General features: G+C 44.0%; 1 protein-coding gene across 2 annotated transcripts in view; it reads right to left on the bottom strand.

Annotated features, from left to right (window-relative positions):
• Window positions 1-927: 927 nt before the first annotated feature.
• Window positions 928-15,852, bottom strand: part of FAM120C (family with sequence similarity 120C) — a 139,727-nt gene continuing 124,802 nt past the window's right edge. For both annotated transcript variants that reach the window (XM_030933957.1, XM_030933958.1), the window contains 3 exons: window positions 13,918-14,056; window positions 12,818-12,875; window positions 928-5,813 (listed from right to left, as the gene is read on the bottom strand). In XM_030933957.1, the coding sequence (XP_030789817.1) occupies window positions 5,559-5,813; window positions 12,818-12,875; window positions 13,918-14,056 (452 nt within the window). In that variant the 3' untranslated portion in view covers window positions 928-5,558. The remainder of the gene's footprint in view (window positions 5,814-12,817; window positions 12,876-13,917; window positions 14,057-15,852) is intronic.

Below are 15,852 nucleotides of genomic sequence, written 5' to 3'. Positions count from 1 at the left end.
TCATCACCAAGTTGGGGATCAGAAAAAGAATCATAAAGACATGAGCTGAATCTTGGGGGAATAAGTTGAGTCTGCACCAGAAACAAAGGGAGAAAGGAATTTTAGCAATGGTACAAGCAAGTGAGAAGAAATGGATATTGACAGCTAAATGTGTATGGGATGCATTTTATTATGGCTGGAGTACGGAGGTAGTACATGAGCTGAGATGTGGTCAGGGGCCAGATCTTGAAGGGACCGTGGAGTTGGGGGAGTAGCATGTTAGAGGGACACTTTACTCTAGAAGCTACTAAGCACGGTGGATTAAAGCAATGGTTCTTACCATCCTTTTGTGTCACAGATTCCTTTAAGAACCTGAAAAAAGGTATGGGCCCTTTCACTGGAGAAAGGTATATATACTTAGACACAAAATGTTGCTTAAAATTGCCTTGTTAAGGAGTAAGATGGGAAACAACTGCAACAGTCCAGTAAGACATGATGAGGCCTCCACTAAGCCACAGGAGCCAGGACAGAAAAGATGTGAGAAATAGAAAAATGGTTGAGTGTTATCAACAGATGTTTTCATCAATTGGATTTGAGAAGTGAGGGACCAGTCTAAGACAGTTCACTCCCAGGTCAGTTTGTGGTTTAGGCAATTGAGTAGAAAGTAGTGTCACTGATGGAGAGGCACAGGCTGCCGCAGAAAGGATGGGTTCCGTTTGGGAAATGTCAAGACAAAGGTGCCTTTAGGACATCCAAATAAAGAAGTTAACCAGGAGGCTAAATATGCTCTACCTTTTGATGATTCTTGTACTTGGTCTCTTGCCCTGATATTATACAGATAGACTCCTAAATCTCTGTGCAACACTTCTGAATTGAGACAAGTATATCCTCCATTTGCAGAAAGGGATCCAGAGATGGGAAAAGAAATCAAACTTCACACACCCAAAATTATTTCACAAATTTTTTTACTAAAAGAATAGATTTTTATTAAGCGTTGTAAGTTTCTTTCCATCCGCATTAACAGAACAACAGACCAATTTCCATCACAGAACAACTCCTGAGGCATTCTCATTCCTTTCTGAAACTCTTCCATTAACACCTGCAGTTTCCCCAAAGAAGCATCCATTCAAACTTACATTAATAAACTATGGAGCTTTTGTGGTGAGGTGGGCCAAAAAGGCAGGGAATTTGGAATCTGGGAATGGGAAAGAGAAATACATATTATCCATCCACTAAACACACTGTCAAGAGCACAGGAGAGGAGATAGTAATACAGGAAAAAAACAATGAAATAATTTTTTACTTTTGTCAATAACATCATTGATATTATCAGGGAGCACTAAAAGTCACTGACTCCTTGCAGTTAAAGTTTCTTTACCTAGTGTGTTATTCTAAAAACAGAATAGAACAGATATAGAATAGAATAGAATAGAATAGAATAGAATAGAATAGAATAGAATAGAATAGAATAGAATAGAATAGAATAGAATGTAGGAGGGGAAGTGCCTTCTGGGAAGCAATTAAAATGAAGTCATCAGATTTGGCCGGGTTATGAGAGATTAATAAAATCTGAAATATTTATTTTGCTTCATTTACATGAAAATTCACTAGTCATTAGTTACTACCAACACGGACAAAAAGAGCATCCATAAAAGTACAGGGGCAATGTCAAAAGCTGAAATGGGCACCCTAGCACAGGAGATTTTTTTATTTTGCTTTTAACTTGGAAAAGATGATTTTGTAAAAAATGACTTTATATTCTTAGAACATCAAAATAACCTCTGACAATATTCAAGATAATTAGCAGTAACAGGGGAATAGGTGCACTGAGCTCTCTACCTGCACCAGCAGACTACTGCAATAAGCCAAGGGAAAAGAAAATACAAAGTCGAATAAGATGCCAAAGTCACAGGATGGAGAAAAATATAAGATGACACGCAATGAACAGTGAAAACTCAACCCCCTACCCCAAACCCCAAGCATATTTAGGAAATATGCATCAGGAAGTGAACAAGTATAATGATTAAACCTTAGTAGAATTATACTAACTACTTTAAACTGTGGTCTACTTGTACTGACTTTTCAAAGGTGGGTGGGTCGTAGAGGCTGTAATGGTAATACTGACATGCCCACAGGAGCCTTGTAAGGTTCCAAAGGACTGGATCACCATAACCAAACAGCTACCCCCACATTCTTTCTACCCTACATAAGCACTCCTGCCCCCCACCCTCCATCTCAACCACCCTCCATAATGCCTTGTTCGACTGTTTTTCTCAGTGATCAAAAAAAGTTAATGTGACTTGGCCAACAATGTCAGAAATCAAGATGGAGACAAAAATCAAATGTCACTAGCCAAAGCGAGTACCAATTCTTGGGCTTTAAAGTTACCCAAAGTCCTACTGGCTCAGAATGAAAATGATGCAAGTGAGCAGAAGTTTGTCAGGCCTGGTCCAGACCACACTGGACTGGTCACTGACTAAGAGTAGGAGTTATAAGCTGATCCCAAGACACACCAGCAGAAATAAAAAACTGCAAGTCCTTGGGGATCAGTGACTATACACAACCAGAGTGTTTTGCTTATGGTCCTACAATGTAAAGGGGTCATTTCTGGGGGTTCCCAAATGACTTTGTTCAAGAGAGGTCACATCACAGCTAGAAACGGAACCTCAAGTGAAGGATGACAGTCTCTTCAAGTGGTGCAGCAAAGATCAGACTCCACCTTCCCACAATTTGTCCTCCAATTAGAAAAAGTTCATCTCCTAGTAATGAACCTTAGTTTTCCTGGCTTCTAAGTTGTGTATTTTGTCAGATAAATAAAAATCTAGGAATATGGCCATTTATGGTTCTTTCTTATAACCTTCCGAACCCAAAATGCTGAATCCAAATAAAAACCAAGGTTGGCGATGACCCACTTGTTTCACCCTGGGCTAGGGGAAAAAAGTTGTGGAAGGAAGAAAAGCCTTTTGGCAAGCTGGAATCATCCCTGCCAAAGCAGCAATTTTACCTCTCACAGTGAATGCCTACAAAGTAAGAAATTTTCTTAATGGTGTGAGAGTTAACAATACTGTCATCTGATTGTGTCAGACAGATTCAAGATGCACAGAAACAGCAACTGCAAACAGTATCTTAGCAATTTTAAGTCCAAGTGCTTCCTATTAGAAAATGGAGATATAAGTTATCTCACAGCTCAGTGATGCTGGTTGCTCTTAGAGCTCCAAAGGATTCATCCCTCTGTGGCTCCAGAAAGAAAATTCCAAGCCATGTAAATTTACTACTATCCCTTCCTTTGCTGGACATAGAAGTCCTACCTTCAAGATGTTGTGAAAGGTTGGGCAGGTCCAAGAGAAGAAGGGGTACCACATTAGGGGAGCTGATTCCAAAGAGGAGGTTTCTTTATACTTTTTTTCTACTTCTGTCTGGTTAAAAGTACACTCTTGTTATCTTTCTTTGGTTTATGTAAGAAGTATCTGGGCAGCGGTCAAGGCATTCCAGGGCTCCCTCCCCATGAAAATCATGGCTTCTCTTAATCTGGGACAGACTAGAACTAAATAGTCTGATGCTGTTTTCAATTTCCTATGATCTGGTCAGTGTAAGTGGGCAGTAAGCAAATAGCCTTCTGGTTGTCTGGGCAAAAATCACCAAGGACCTGCTGTGGGTTAAGGTGCATGGGGTTTTTCAAAAAGAACCCTGCTAGAAGATTAGTCAGTTGTATTTCTGTAGAAATGGTACTTCTTGGGCGAGAATACCACAAAGCCCAAAAGGAGGTATGTGAGGCTGGAAGCCTCAATTCCTGAATGAAGACATAATGCTAATTTATTGCAAGCCATGTTTCCCTCCCTCATACTTAGGCTGTCCAAGGAGGGAAACTGGAAATGCAAGGTTGTCTCAAGATTATCTCCAGCAAGGAGGAATAACCTCTTTATCCTGGGCAGATCCTGGTCACACAGGAGGCTGAGAATCTTTTAATAGAATTCTTCTCAAGGCCCAGGCCAGAGTCCTCTAAAGTCTTCCTTGCAAAGCAAATGAAAAGATCCAGTAGTCAGAATGTCAATGAACAAATGAAACAATCTAGGCGTGTAAAATCAAATAGTTTCCTCACACTTCCCTACCCTATCTTTCCAAAGCTAGTCCTCTCTCCTTCAGGGATTCATGTCAATCAATTCTAGCCTGAAACCAATTTGACCCTGGAGTTCCAGAAGAGATTTCCTCCAAATTGGCTGAAAGCCCTTTCAAATGGTAGTCACCTCCCATCCCCTCTTTTCTCTCCAAACCTTCATAAGGAAATGCCCAACTCTTCCCAATCCCATTCCAACCTCCTGTTTTCACCATACGGGATGTGAGGGCTCTGTTCAAGATAAAGCTTGTAACAACCCAAGAGTTTGTTGTTCTGAACAGGCAATTTCTGGAAAGTACTTTTTGTCTGATTTAGAGAAGCCCATCCAACTTCTCATAATTGTGATGGGCTGTGACTTAGTAAGAATTTCAGATTTAAAGTGTGGTCTTTTGAAACCTTCCACTCCATAGCAGTGGAAGCATTTCTGGGAAATTGAGTAAATCCTCTGGGACATCAGCATGTATGTATGTGTATATATACACACACATATATACACACATACACACACATATATATAAAATGTATAGATAAATAGATCTGTCTCTTTATATAAAGGGTATGTGTATGCATATACACACATTCATATATACACCCACCCACACATTCACACACACACACGCACGCGCGCACAAACACACACACACACACACACACACACACACAGAGTCTTTTGAGTCCCTTTCGTACTCAAGTTCATTACACTGATTCCCACCCTTAAATAGTGTGGGCAGTAGGGAGTGAATGAACTGTGCCACATCTTCTATTTTACAAACAATGCACTGGTTGAGAGGCAGGAAAAATCTGCCCAGTACTTTTCTGATTCACTTGAATCCTCCAGTACAAAGGCCATTGATAATTTTTTTGAAGTGTATAAAAAAAAATAATACTACCTTACTTTTCTGAAAACATCTACCTATCTGATTGTCAGGCCAAAGCTAGAGGTGGTGGTACAAAATCCAGGGGTAGGTAAGTTGGAAGAAGGAGTGAAGAAGAGGTAGATACCACTTCATAGAAAAACAAAAACAACAAAACCTCAGGAAGCCACAGCTGTTCCCACAACCTCATAGGTTTACCATGTAAGTCTGTGATAATGAGTATCATTATAAACACTCAGAAAAACCAAAGCTGGAACTTTTCTATAGGACCTTATGTGATGACACCCAATTTCTGACAGCTACTGCCTTACTAGGCTCCGAGAGGAGATAAATAAACTATTGGTGCTATGTATTCAATTTGAGACTAGGAGCTAGCCATTCATCTTTGACCAGAACTTCTCCAGAAACAGACCACTGAATCTGGAGTCCCAGAAAAAGGCAGGGAAGGGGAAAAGATGGACAAAATAGGACATCCCACCAAAATCCTGGAGAAATCTAGGGTAAGCATTTATATCCTCTAGCTTGGGCCTCAAATCAGAAAAGTAAAAGTTTTTCCCTCTTCCTGGTTTGATGAAGCCATCTTCAGCTTGTTAGTCCTCTTTCCGTTGTGCCACAGTTTCTAGCTTTTGCTCTTGTAAGTGGTTCTTCTCCCTATTCTTCATAGGGAAGTAGCGGTTACCATTATTACACTCGTTGCTGTCTCTGGATAAGGCACATTGTAATGGAGCTGGAAGACGATAATCACTCTTCTCTTCCTTGATCAATGCGCCACTGTTTCCATTTACCTGGGAGCGAGACCGACCTTGATGAAGCTCCAGGGATTTAGAAACTCCATCTGAAGAGCCCTGTTAAAAACAGAGATACTCAGTGGAAATGGGAATCCAGACTGGCTGACCCTTCCTAAGCATATTCATAAGCTAGCCTGAGAAAGCGGCTTCAGTTCTTCGAAAACACCAGAAGACCTCAAGCTGGTTGATAACTAGTACATTCTTTTTTTTTTTTTTTTGAGATAGAGTCTCGCTCTGTCGCCCAGGCTGGGGTGCAGTCTGCAATCTCGGCTCACTGTAACCTGCCTCCAAGGTTCAAGCAATCCTCCCACCTCAGCCTCCTGAGAGTAGCTGGGTTTACAGGCGCCCACCACCACGCCTGGCTAACTTCTGTATTTTTAGTAGAGACGGGTTTCATCATGTTGGCCAGGCTGGTGTCGAACTCCTGGCCTCAACTGATCTGCCTACCTCAGCCTCCCAAAGTGCTAAAAGTGCTGGGATTACAGGTGTGAGTCACTGCGCCCTGCCGGATACCTAGCACATTCTGGTATTATCTTGAGAAGTTAGGGTGAAAACATATAGACCCAACTGAAATCCAATGGCAATGACAACACAATAATGACACAGCTACTTTTTCTTTTTTTTATACAGGGTCTTGCTCTGTCACCCAAGTTGGAGTGCAGTGCTGCAATCCTGGCTTACTGCAGCCATGATCTCCTGGGCTCAAGCCATCTTCCCACCTCAGCTCCCCCAAGTAGCTGGGACTACATGCGTGCACCACCACGTCCAGCTGATTTTTGTATTTTTTGTAGAGACAGGGTTTCACCATGTTGGCCACACTGGGCTTGAACTCCTGAGCTCAGGTCATCTGCCCGCCTCAGCCTCCCAAAGTGCTGGGATTACAGGTGTGAGCCACTGCGCCTGGCTGACGCTGCTACTATTTACAAAGCTTAACAATATGTTTTTCTAATACTATGGGGATCCTAAATGGTAGATATGATCATGCCCCATTTGCTGATGAGGAAGGTGAGGCTCAGAAAGATTAAAGCAACTTGCTTAAGCAGACACAGATACAAAGTCGTGGGGCCAGGATTCTACTCCTCTAAAGTCTATTCTCTTAACTGCCATGCAACACTGCCTAATGCTGACAACTGGACAGACAACTGAAAGAAAAGGAAAAAAACATAGAAGGTCTATGTGCAATATTCCACAGAATCTTTCTTTTCTTTTTGAGACAGAGTTTCGCTCCTGTTGCCCAGGCTGGAGTGCAGTGGCACGATCTCAGCTCACCCCAACCTCTGCCTCCCGAGTTCAAGCAATTCCCCTGCCTCAGCCTCCCAAGTAGCTGGGATTACAGGCATGTGCCACCATGCCTGGCTAATTTTGTTTTTTAGTAGAAACGCAATTTCTCCATGTTGGTCAGGCTGGTCTCGAACTCCTGACCTCAGGTGATCTGCCCAACTCAGCCTCTCAAAGTGCTGGGATTATAGGCGTGAGCCATAGAATCTTTCATAACTAAAAACAATCACCTGGTTTTTGTAAATCCCAGGAACATGATAGCTATTGCTAATGATATGAACTACATTACCTTGTGCAGTGCTGGCTCTTAATGAATGGTGCTAGGAATAATAACAGCTTCTGACTAAGTGGTTGAACATGCCACATACTCTGTTGTTCCTTTTACAGATAAGAAAACTGAAGCTCCTAGAAGGCCAAGGCAGGCAGATTGTTTGAACTCAGGAGTTTGAGACCAGCCTGGGCAACATGGCAAAACCCCATGTCTACAAAAATTACAAAAATTGGCTGGGCATGGTGGCATGCACCTGTGGTCCAAGCTACCCGGGAGGTTGAGGTGGGAGGATCGCTTGAGCTTGGGAGGTCCAGGCTGCAGTGAGTCATGATTGCACCACTGCATTCCAGCCTGGGCAACAGAGTGAGGTCCTGTCTTAAAAAAAAAAAAAAAAAAGAAAAGAAAAGAAAAAGAAAAAATAAACAGGCTCAAAAAAGTACAGACTTTACTTTTAGTCCTCATATAACAACTCTGCAACATAGATACCAATTTCTCCAATTTTATAGATGAGAAAACTAGGGCAGAGAGGCTAAGTAACTTGCCCAAGGTCACAGAACTAGTAAGTAGCAGAACCAGATTCAAAGCTAGATCATTTGGTTCCAAAGTCTGTACAATATGGGGCTTACTGTGAAGTATTGTCCAACAACCTGGAAATAACATGAAACTAGTAACAGCCATACAAATGGATGGAATTAGCCACCTGAAGGAGTCAACAAATAAATCAAAACATTACAAGTAAGTCACTTAAGAATTTAAGAACAGGCGGCCAGGCGCTGTGGCTCACGCCTGTAATCCCAGAACTTTGGGAGGTCGAGGCAGGTGGATCACAAGGTCAGGGGTTGAAGACCAGCCTGATGAACATGGTGAAACCCCGTCTCTACTAAAAATACAAAAAAAAGTAGCCGGACGTGGTAGCGGGCACCTGTAATCCCAGCTACTCAGGAGGCTGAGGCAGGAGAATTGCTTGAACCCAGGAGGCGGAGGTTGGGGTGAGCCGAGATCGTGCCACTGCACTCCAGCCTGGCGACAGAACGAGACTCTGTCTCAAAAAAAAAAAAAAAAAAAAAAAAAAAAAATTAAGAACAGGCCTGGCTGGGTGTGGTGTCTCACGCCTGTAATCCCTGCACTTTGGAAGGCCAAGGCGGGCGGATCATGAGGCCAGGAGTTCGAGACCAGCCTGGCCAACACAGTGAAACCCTGTCTCTATTAAAAATACAAAAATTAGCCAGGTGTGGTGGCGGGCACCTGTAATCCCAGCTACTTGGGAGGCTGAAGCAGGAGAATCGCTTGAATCTGGGAGGCAGAGGTTGCAGTGAGCCAAGATCGTGCCACTGCACTGCAGCCTGGGCACTCTGGGAGGCCAAGGCAGGCAGATCAACTGAGGTCCGGAGTTCAAGATCAGCCAGGCCAATATGGTGAAACCCTGTCACTACTAAAAATATAAAAATTTGCTGGGTGTGGTGGTGCATTCCTGTAATCCCAGCTACTTGAGAGGCTGAGGTAGGACAATTGCTTGAACCCAGGAGGCGGAGGTTGCAGTGAGCTGACATCGCGCTACTGCACTCCAGCCTGGGTGATGGAGCAAGACTGTTTTCTAAAAAGTAAAATTAGGCCGGGCGCGGTGGCTCACGCCTGTAATCCCAACACTTTGGGAGGCTGAGGCAGGCAGATCACGAGGTCAGGAGATCGAGACCACCCTGGTGAACACGGTGAAACCCCGTCTCTACTAAAAATACAAAAAAATTAGCCGGGCGTGGTGGTGGGCACCTGTAGTCCCAGCTTCTAGGGAGGCTGAGGCAGGAGAATGGTGTGAACCCGGGAGGTGGTGGAGCTTGCAGTGAGTGGAGATCGCGCCACTGCACTCCAGCGTGGGCGACTGAGCGAGATTCTGTCTCAAAATAAATAAATAAATAAATAAAATTTAAAAAAATAAAATAAAATTACAAAAAAAAAGAATTTAAGAACATATAAAACTCTTGTGGCCTAGGAATAATCTCAGGAAGACAGGATTACAGTGTAACCAGATTTAATAAGCTGGAAGATTTTATTAATTATCTCATACTCTTCTTTTTCTGTCCTGATTGAAACAGAAAAAGAAGAGTCAAAAAGGAAGTCAGCAGCAGCTCTGTCCAGAGAAGATGGCTTGCTATAAACCAAGCTGAAATGAGGATTTCCTTGGCTAGGTGACCTCTAGAGCAGAAAACAGTGTCCGCAGCCATCTTAGCTAAGAGAAACTTAAGATCACCTACCATCCCTTGTTTTCTCTCACTTTCGTCATCTGTAAAATAGAATAAGAGTATCTACTTTGTAGGTTCCTGTAAGGATTCAATGAGACACTACATATAAAGTACTTAGAACATGTGTGTTTGGCACAGTGTAAGAATTCAATAAATGCTCACTAAGGCTGGGCACAGTGGCTCATCCCTGTAATCCCAGCACTTTGGGAGGCCGAGGCAGGCGGATCACCTGAGCTCAGGAGTTCGAGACCAGTCTGGCCAACACGGCGAAACCCTGTCTCTACAAAAAATATAAAAATTAGCTGGGCATGGTGGCGTGCACCTGTAGTCCCAGCTACTCAGAAGGCTGAGGCAGGAGGATCACTTGAGCCCAGGGGTTTGAGGCTGCAGTAAACTATGATTGCAACACTGCACTCCAGCCTGCGTGACTCATTAAAAAAAAAGCTAGCTAATATCATTGTTCTGATTCCATGCCCCCAAGCAAACTTCTGATACCACAGCCTCTCTTGTAGCTTGCCCTTAGATAAAGAAAGCTCTAGTAGTAATGGTTAAAGGCCTGTACGCTAGAGTCAGCCACACCTGAGTCTGATGCTTGTCTCTAACAACTAGAGTTGTTATGCTATATTGGAATTAGCATAGCATAGGGCTTTGGAATCAGTTAGCTCAGGCTGTAATGTCAATTCTGACACTGACTTGATAGATAATTTGGGGCAAGATACTTCATTCTTCTGAGTCTCAATTTCCTCCTGTTTAAAATGGGGAACAGGCCAGGTGCGGTGGCTCATTCCTATAATCCCAGCACTTTGGGAGGCCCAGCTTGAGGCCAAGAGTTTGATATCAGCCTGGGCAAATGGCAAAACCCCATCTCTACAAAAAATATTTAAAAATTAGCTGAGTGTGGTGGCTCACCCCTGTAGTCCCAGCTACTCAGGAGGCTGAGGTGGGAAGTTTGCTTGAGCCTGGCAGGTTGAGGCTGCAGTGCACTGCACTTTAGCCTGGGTGACAGAGTGAGACCCTGTCTCAAAAAATAATAAAATGGAGAATAATAAATACTTCACAGGGTATTTATGTGGTTTCAATGAGCTCACGTGTTTGTAAGAGTGATTAGAAGAGCAAATGTGTGATACATTGTGATAACTATTTCTTATCGTAAATCAGTTCTTTATCTCTCACCACCTTCTTCCCCCACCCCTTAGCCATATTCACACAGCTATTTCTATGATCTTGGTTAGTGTGAATCAACCACTAAGAGATAGATCTACTCTTATTATACCAAAAGTATCAGGCTTTTCAGACTGTATGCCTGATGACCAGACCCTGAATCCCGGTGAATTCATCAAGGCTATACTGTCTGACGAGAGAGCCTTTCTGGTGATTAGCTTTCCTTCTAGGTGCATCCTTTTTACCTTACTGAGCAGCTTCAAGAAAAAGGTGAGAAGCTTTACCAAAGTCACTGTTCTCTAGCTTTGGAGTGCATTATGAAGTGCTTTGCGTGGGAGACTTACTATCTAGTTCCATTTTTGGCTAAAAATAACATTAAAGCAAATTTATCTTATTTGAGGAAACATTAGATGATGGGGATTAACATTAGATGATGGGGATGCAGTGAGGGCTGGCTGTATACAGAATAGATTTAGGATTGAGAACTGATGACAAAATTGCCCAGGATTAAGGACTACATGTAGAATGTCTAGAGGAGGCTTGGTAGAAAGTAGGTACTCAAGAAATGGTAGCTGCTATACTATAAGAAGCCCAGCAGCTTGAGTCTACTACAATATTTTGGATCACTATAAGAATAGGTCCTTCTAGTTTGTATTTGGGTGGGGTGGGACATAACTAATGAGGACCAGTGGGAACTGTGATATAATTCAAGGCATGTATTAGAAGAAAGTTTAAAGGCTGGGCGCAGTGGCTCATACCTATAATCCCAGCACTTTAAGAGGCTGGAGGATCACTTGAGCCCAGGACTTTGAGACCAGCCTGGGGCAACAAAGTAAGACCCTGTATCTACAAAAAAAATAGAAAAACTTTGGGGGGCCAAGGCAGGTGGATCACGAGGTCAGGAGATCGAGACCATCCTGGCTAACACAGTGAAACCCCCATCTCTACTAAAAATACAAAAAATTAGCCAGGTGTGGTGGCGGGCGCCTGTAGTCCCAGCTACTTGGGAGGTTGAGGCAGGAGAATGGTGTGAACCCAGGAGGCAGAGCTTGCAGTGAGGTGAGATCTCGCCACTGCACTCCAGCCTGGGTGGCAAAGCGAGACTCCTGTCTCAAAAAAAAAGAAAAATTTAGCAGGGTGTGGTGGCGCACACCTGTAGTCCCAGCTACTTGAGAGACGGAGCTGCAAGGATTGCGTGAGGCAAGGAGGTAGAGGCTGCAGTGAGCTGTGATTATGCCACTGCACTCCAGCCTGCCTGAGTGACAGAGTGAGACCCTGTCGAGAGAGAGAGAGAGAGAGAGAGAAAGAGAGAGAGAGAGAGAAGGAGAAAGAGAGAAGACAGAGAGAAAGTTCAAGACATTTCTGAGTCATTGAGAATAAGCAGGCTGGGTGCGGTGGCTCACGCCTGTAATCCCAGCACTTTGGGAGGCAGAGGTGAGTGGATCGCCTGAGGTCGGGAGTTCGAGACCAGCCTGACTAACATGGAGAAACCCTATCTCTACTAACAATACAAAATTAGGCGTGGTGGCGCATGCCTATAATCCCTACTCGGGAGGCTGAGGCAGGAGAATCGCTTGAACCTGGGAGGCGGAGGTTGTGGTGAGCCGAGATCGTGCCATTGCACTCCAGCCTAGGCAACAGGAGCTAAACTCCGTCTCAAAAAAAAAAAAAAAAAAAAAAAAAGAATAAGCAGAATGGTAGTGGTTCCACCACATATATTCAGCAAAGGTAAAAAAGTCCAATTTTTTAAAGTCCACCATATCTGGTGGCCCCTCAGAAGCTCAGGCAGGCTATGGGCAGTCTCACTGTTAGCATCACTCTGGCCCCTTTCTGGCTGCATGTTGCACATAGTATGCTAGGAGGTCTTTAGGACACAGTACCTGGTTTCTATCTTGTGGCCTCACTCGAAAAAGGGTAAGACTCTGCAGCCCTGTGGGAACAGCTTGGGGCAGGCTAACCCTCACTATACCATTAGAATGAAATCAAATGCCTGAAGGAGTTGAGAAGCTCCCCTAAGCAGCTCAGGTTTCCATGCCTGATGTGATCTCTTGTAGTTTAGCTGAAAAGGCAAAAGGCATCAAACAGAAGCTAAATATCTCAAAAAACATACTTACTTGCTTATTTCCTTTTTTGTGTCCCTTGGATCCTCTACCAGTCTGTTCTTTTCCATGCCTTTAGCAAGTGAGAGAAAAAGTGATCATGAGAAACATAAAGCCCACACACCCCTTTTCACTTGGTTAACTATTTGTCTCCTCTTGGAAGTCTGACCCTCTTAAGTCAGATACCCCTTCCTTCTCAGTGTTACTACTGAACATCTATTTCGGTCATTGCTATATTCTACTGAACTGAATTGTTCTGTATCCCATGTCTTCCTCTAGGGCAAAAAACTCTTTCATCAAGGCAGGGCAATTTATTATATATTTGCTGAGGTAAACTGAAGACTGATTTAAAAAAAATGGAAAGTTGGGCCAGGCGTGGTGGCTCACACCTGTAATCCCAGCACTTTGGGAGGCCGAGGTGGGCGGATCACCTGAGGTCAGGAGTTTGAGACCAGCCTGGCCAACACGGTGAAACCCCATCTCTATTAAAAATACAAAAATTAGCCTGGTGTGGTGGTGGGCGCCTGTAATTCCAGCTACTTGGGAGACTGACGCAGGAGAATCACTTGAACCCGGAAGGTGGAGGTTGCAGTGAGCCAAGACCACACCATTGCACTTCAGCCTGGGAAACAAGAGCGAAGACTCCATCTCAAGAAAAAAAAAAAAAAAAAGGAAAGTTGGTCAGGCATGGTGGCTCATACCCGCAATCCCAGCACTTTGGAAAGCCAAGACAGGAGGATTGCTTGAGCCCAGGAGTTTGAGACCAGCCTGGGCAACATGGCGAAACCCCAGTTCTACCAAAAATATGAAAAATTAGCCAGTCATGGTGATGCACACCTGTGGTCCCAGCTACTTGGGAGGCTGAGGCAGGAGGATCACTTGAACCTGGGAGGCAGAGGAGGTTGCAGGAAGCCAAGATCATGACACTGCACTCCAGCCTGGCAACAAAGTGAGACCCCATCTCAAAAAGAGAAAGAAAAAAAGAAAAAAAAAAAAGTAAAGTTAGTTAGTACTTCTTGCTTTAATAGAAGGATTTAATACCTAAGCATTTTCCCAAGGATACCTAGGCATTTTCCCAAGGGGACTAGCTCATACCAACCTATTTGGATACATACCCCTTTCCTGGCCCACCGACAGAAACCACTTGCATGCCGAAGGATCCTCGGCCCCTGGAGGATCTGCTGCCAGCCCACTGGCCCACAACCATTCCAGCAATCTCCAGTTTTCCTCCTTGGGGTGGGATTGGATGGAGACCTGGCAAGACAGAAAGAATGGTGGTAATGGGGCAGGTGTGGTGGCTCACGCCTGTAATCCCAAAACTTTGGGAGGCCGAGTCGAGTGGATCACTTGAGGTCAGGAGTGGAGTTCCAGAGCCAGCCTAGCCAACATGGTGAAACCCTGTCTCTACTAAAAATACAGACAATTAGCCAGGCACCATGGTGCATGCCTGCAATCTCAGCCACTGGGGAGGCAGAGGCACAAGAATCACTTGAACCCAGGAGGTGGAGGTTGCAGTGAGCTGAGACTGTGTCACTGTACTCCAGCCTGGGCGAAAGAGTGAGATTCTGTCTCAAAAAAAAAAAAAAAAAAAAAAAAGAAGAAAAAAGTATTGTAAGTACAAGGCAGGATAAGAGGTGGACAAAAGATCCTACAACCCACGACCTACTCTTCTTATTTCCATTTCTCTCTGATAAAAAGACTGTGGCAGGGCATGGTGGCTCATGCCTGTAATGCTAGGAGTTCGAGACCAGCCTGGCCAACATGGGGAAACCTCGTCTCTACTAAAAGTACAAAAATTAGCCGGGCGTGGTGGCCTGTGCCTGTAGTCCCAGCTACTCAGGAAGCTGAGGCAGGAGAATCGCTTGAACCCGGGAGGTAGAGGTTGCAGTGAGCCAAGTTCACGCCGCTGCACTCCAACCTGGGCGATGGAGCAACACTCTGTGTCAAAAAAAAAAAAAAAAAAATAGAAACTCTGTGATAACACAAAGGTGTCATGATGGAAGCACATTCAGTGAGGAGGGCCGAAGATCTGTACACACCTACTTTAGCAAGTATGGTACAGGTGATTCATTTTTTAATCACAGGGCCTAGCATATAGTAGACATTCAGTATTTGTTGAGAGAATGAATGTCTTAACATCTAGTTATTAGAAAATTACAAACCTAAACTACCTTTTTTTTTTTTGTTTTTTTGAGACAGAGTCTCACTGTGACACCCAGGCTGGAGTGCAATGGTGCGATCTCGGCTCACTGCAACCTCCACTTCCCGGGTTCAAGTGATTCTCCTGCCTCAGCCTCCTGAGTAGCTGGGACTACAGGCGCATGCCACCAGGCCCAGCTAATGTTTGTATTTTTAGTAGAGACAGGGGTTCACCATATTGGCCAGGCTGGTGTCAAACTCCTGACCTCAAGTGATCCACCCACCTCGGGCTCTCAAAGTGCTGGGATTACAGGCTTGAGCCACGGTGCCCAGTCCTAAACTACTTTTGATACAAATATACATCATTACAGATTGTAGGATTAGCCAAACGACCAAACTAAACTGAAAATAATGAAACTAACAGTAATTTATACTTAAAAAGCAAGAATAGGCTGGGCATGGTGGCTCATGCCTGTAATCCCAGCACTTTTGGAGGCCAAGGTGGGTGAATCATTTGAGGTCAGGAGTTCGAGACCAGCCTGACCAACATGGTGAAATCCCGTCTCTACTAAAAATACAAAAAAATTAGCCAGGCGTGGTGGCACATGCCTGTAGTCCCAGCTACTCAGGAGGCCGAGTCAGGAGAATTGATTAAACCTGGGAGGTGGAGGCTGCAGTGAGCGGAGATAGCCCCACTGCATTCCAGCCTGGGTGACAGAGCGAAACTCCATCTCAAAAGAAAAAAAAAAAAACAACAACCAAGAACAGCAACAATTGAAAATCAGAACCAAGTCACAAGCACAGTGAGTTTTATAATTTAGCACAAAAACAAGCCTTCACAGAATATAGAGTTCTACTAAGCCTTTAATTTTAGTTTATGACAAGAAAGCAAATGAACCCTTAACTCATTT

Source organism: Rhinopithecus roxellana, chromosome 7 (assembly GCF_007565055.1).
Source record: "Rhinopithecus roxellana isolate Shanxi Qingling chromosome 7, ASM756505v1, whole genome shotgun sequence".
Classification (NCBI taxonomy): Eukaryota; Metazoa; Chordata; class Mammalia; order Primates; family Cercopithecidae; genus Rhinopithecus; species Rhinopithecus roxellana.
This window is presented reverse-complemented; position numbering and strand designations above follow the sequence as displayed.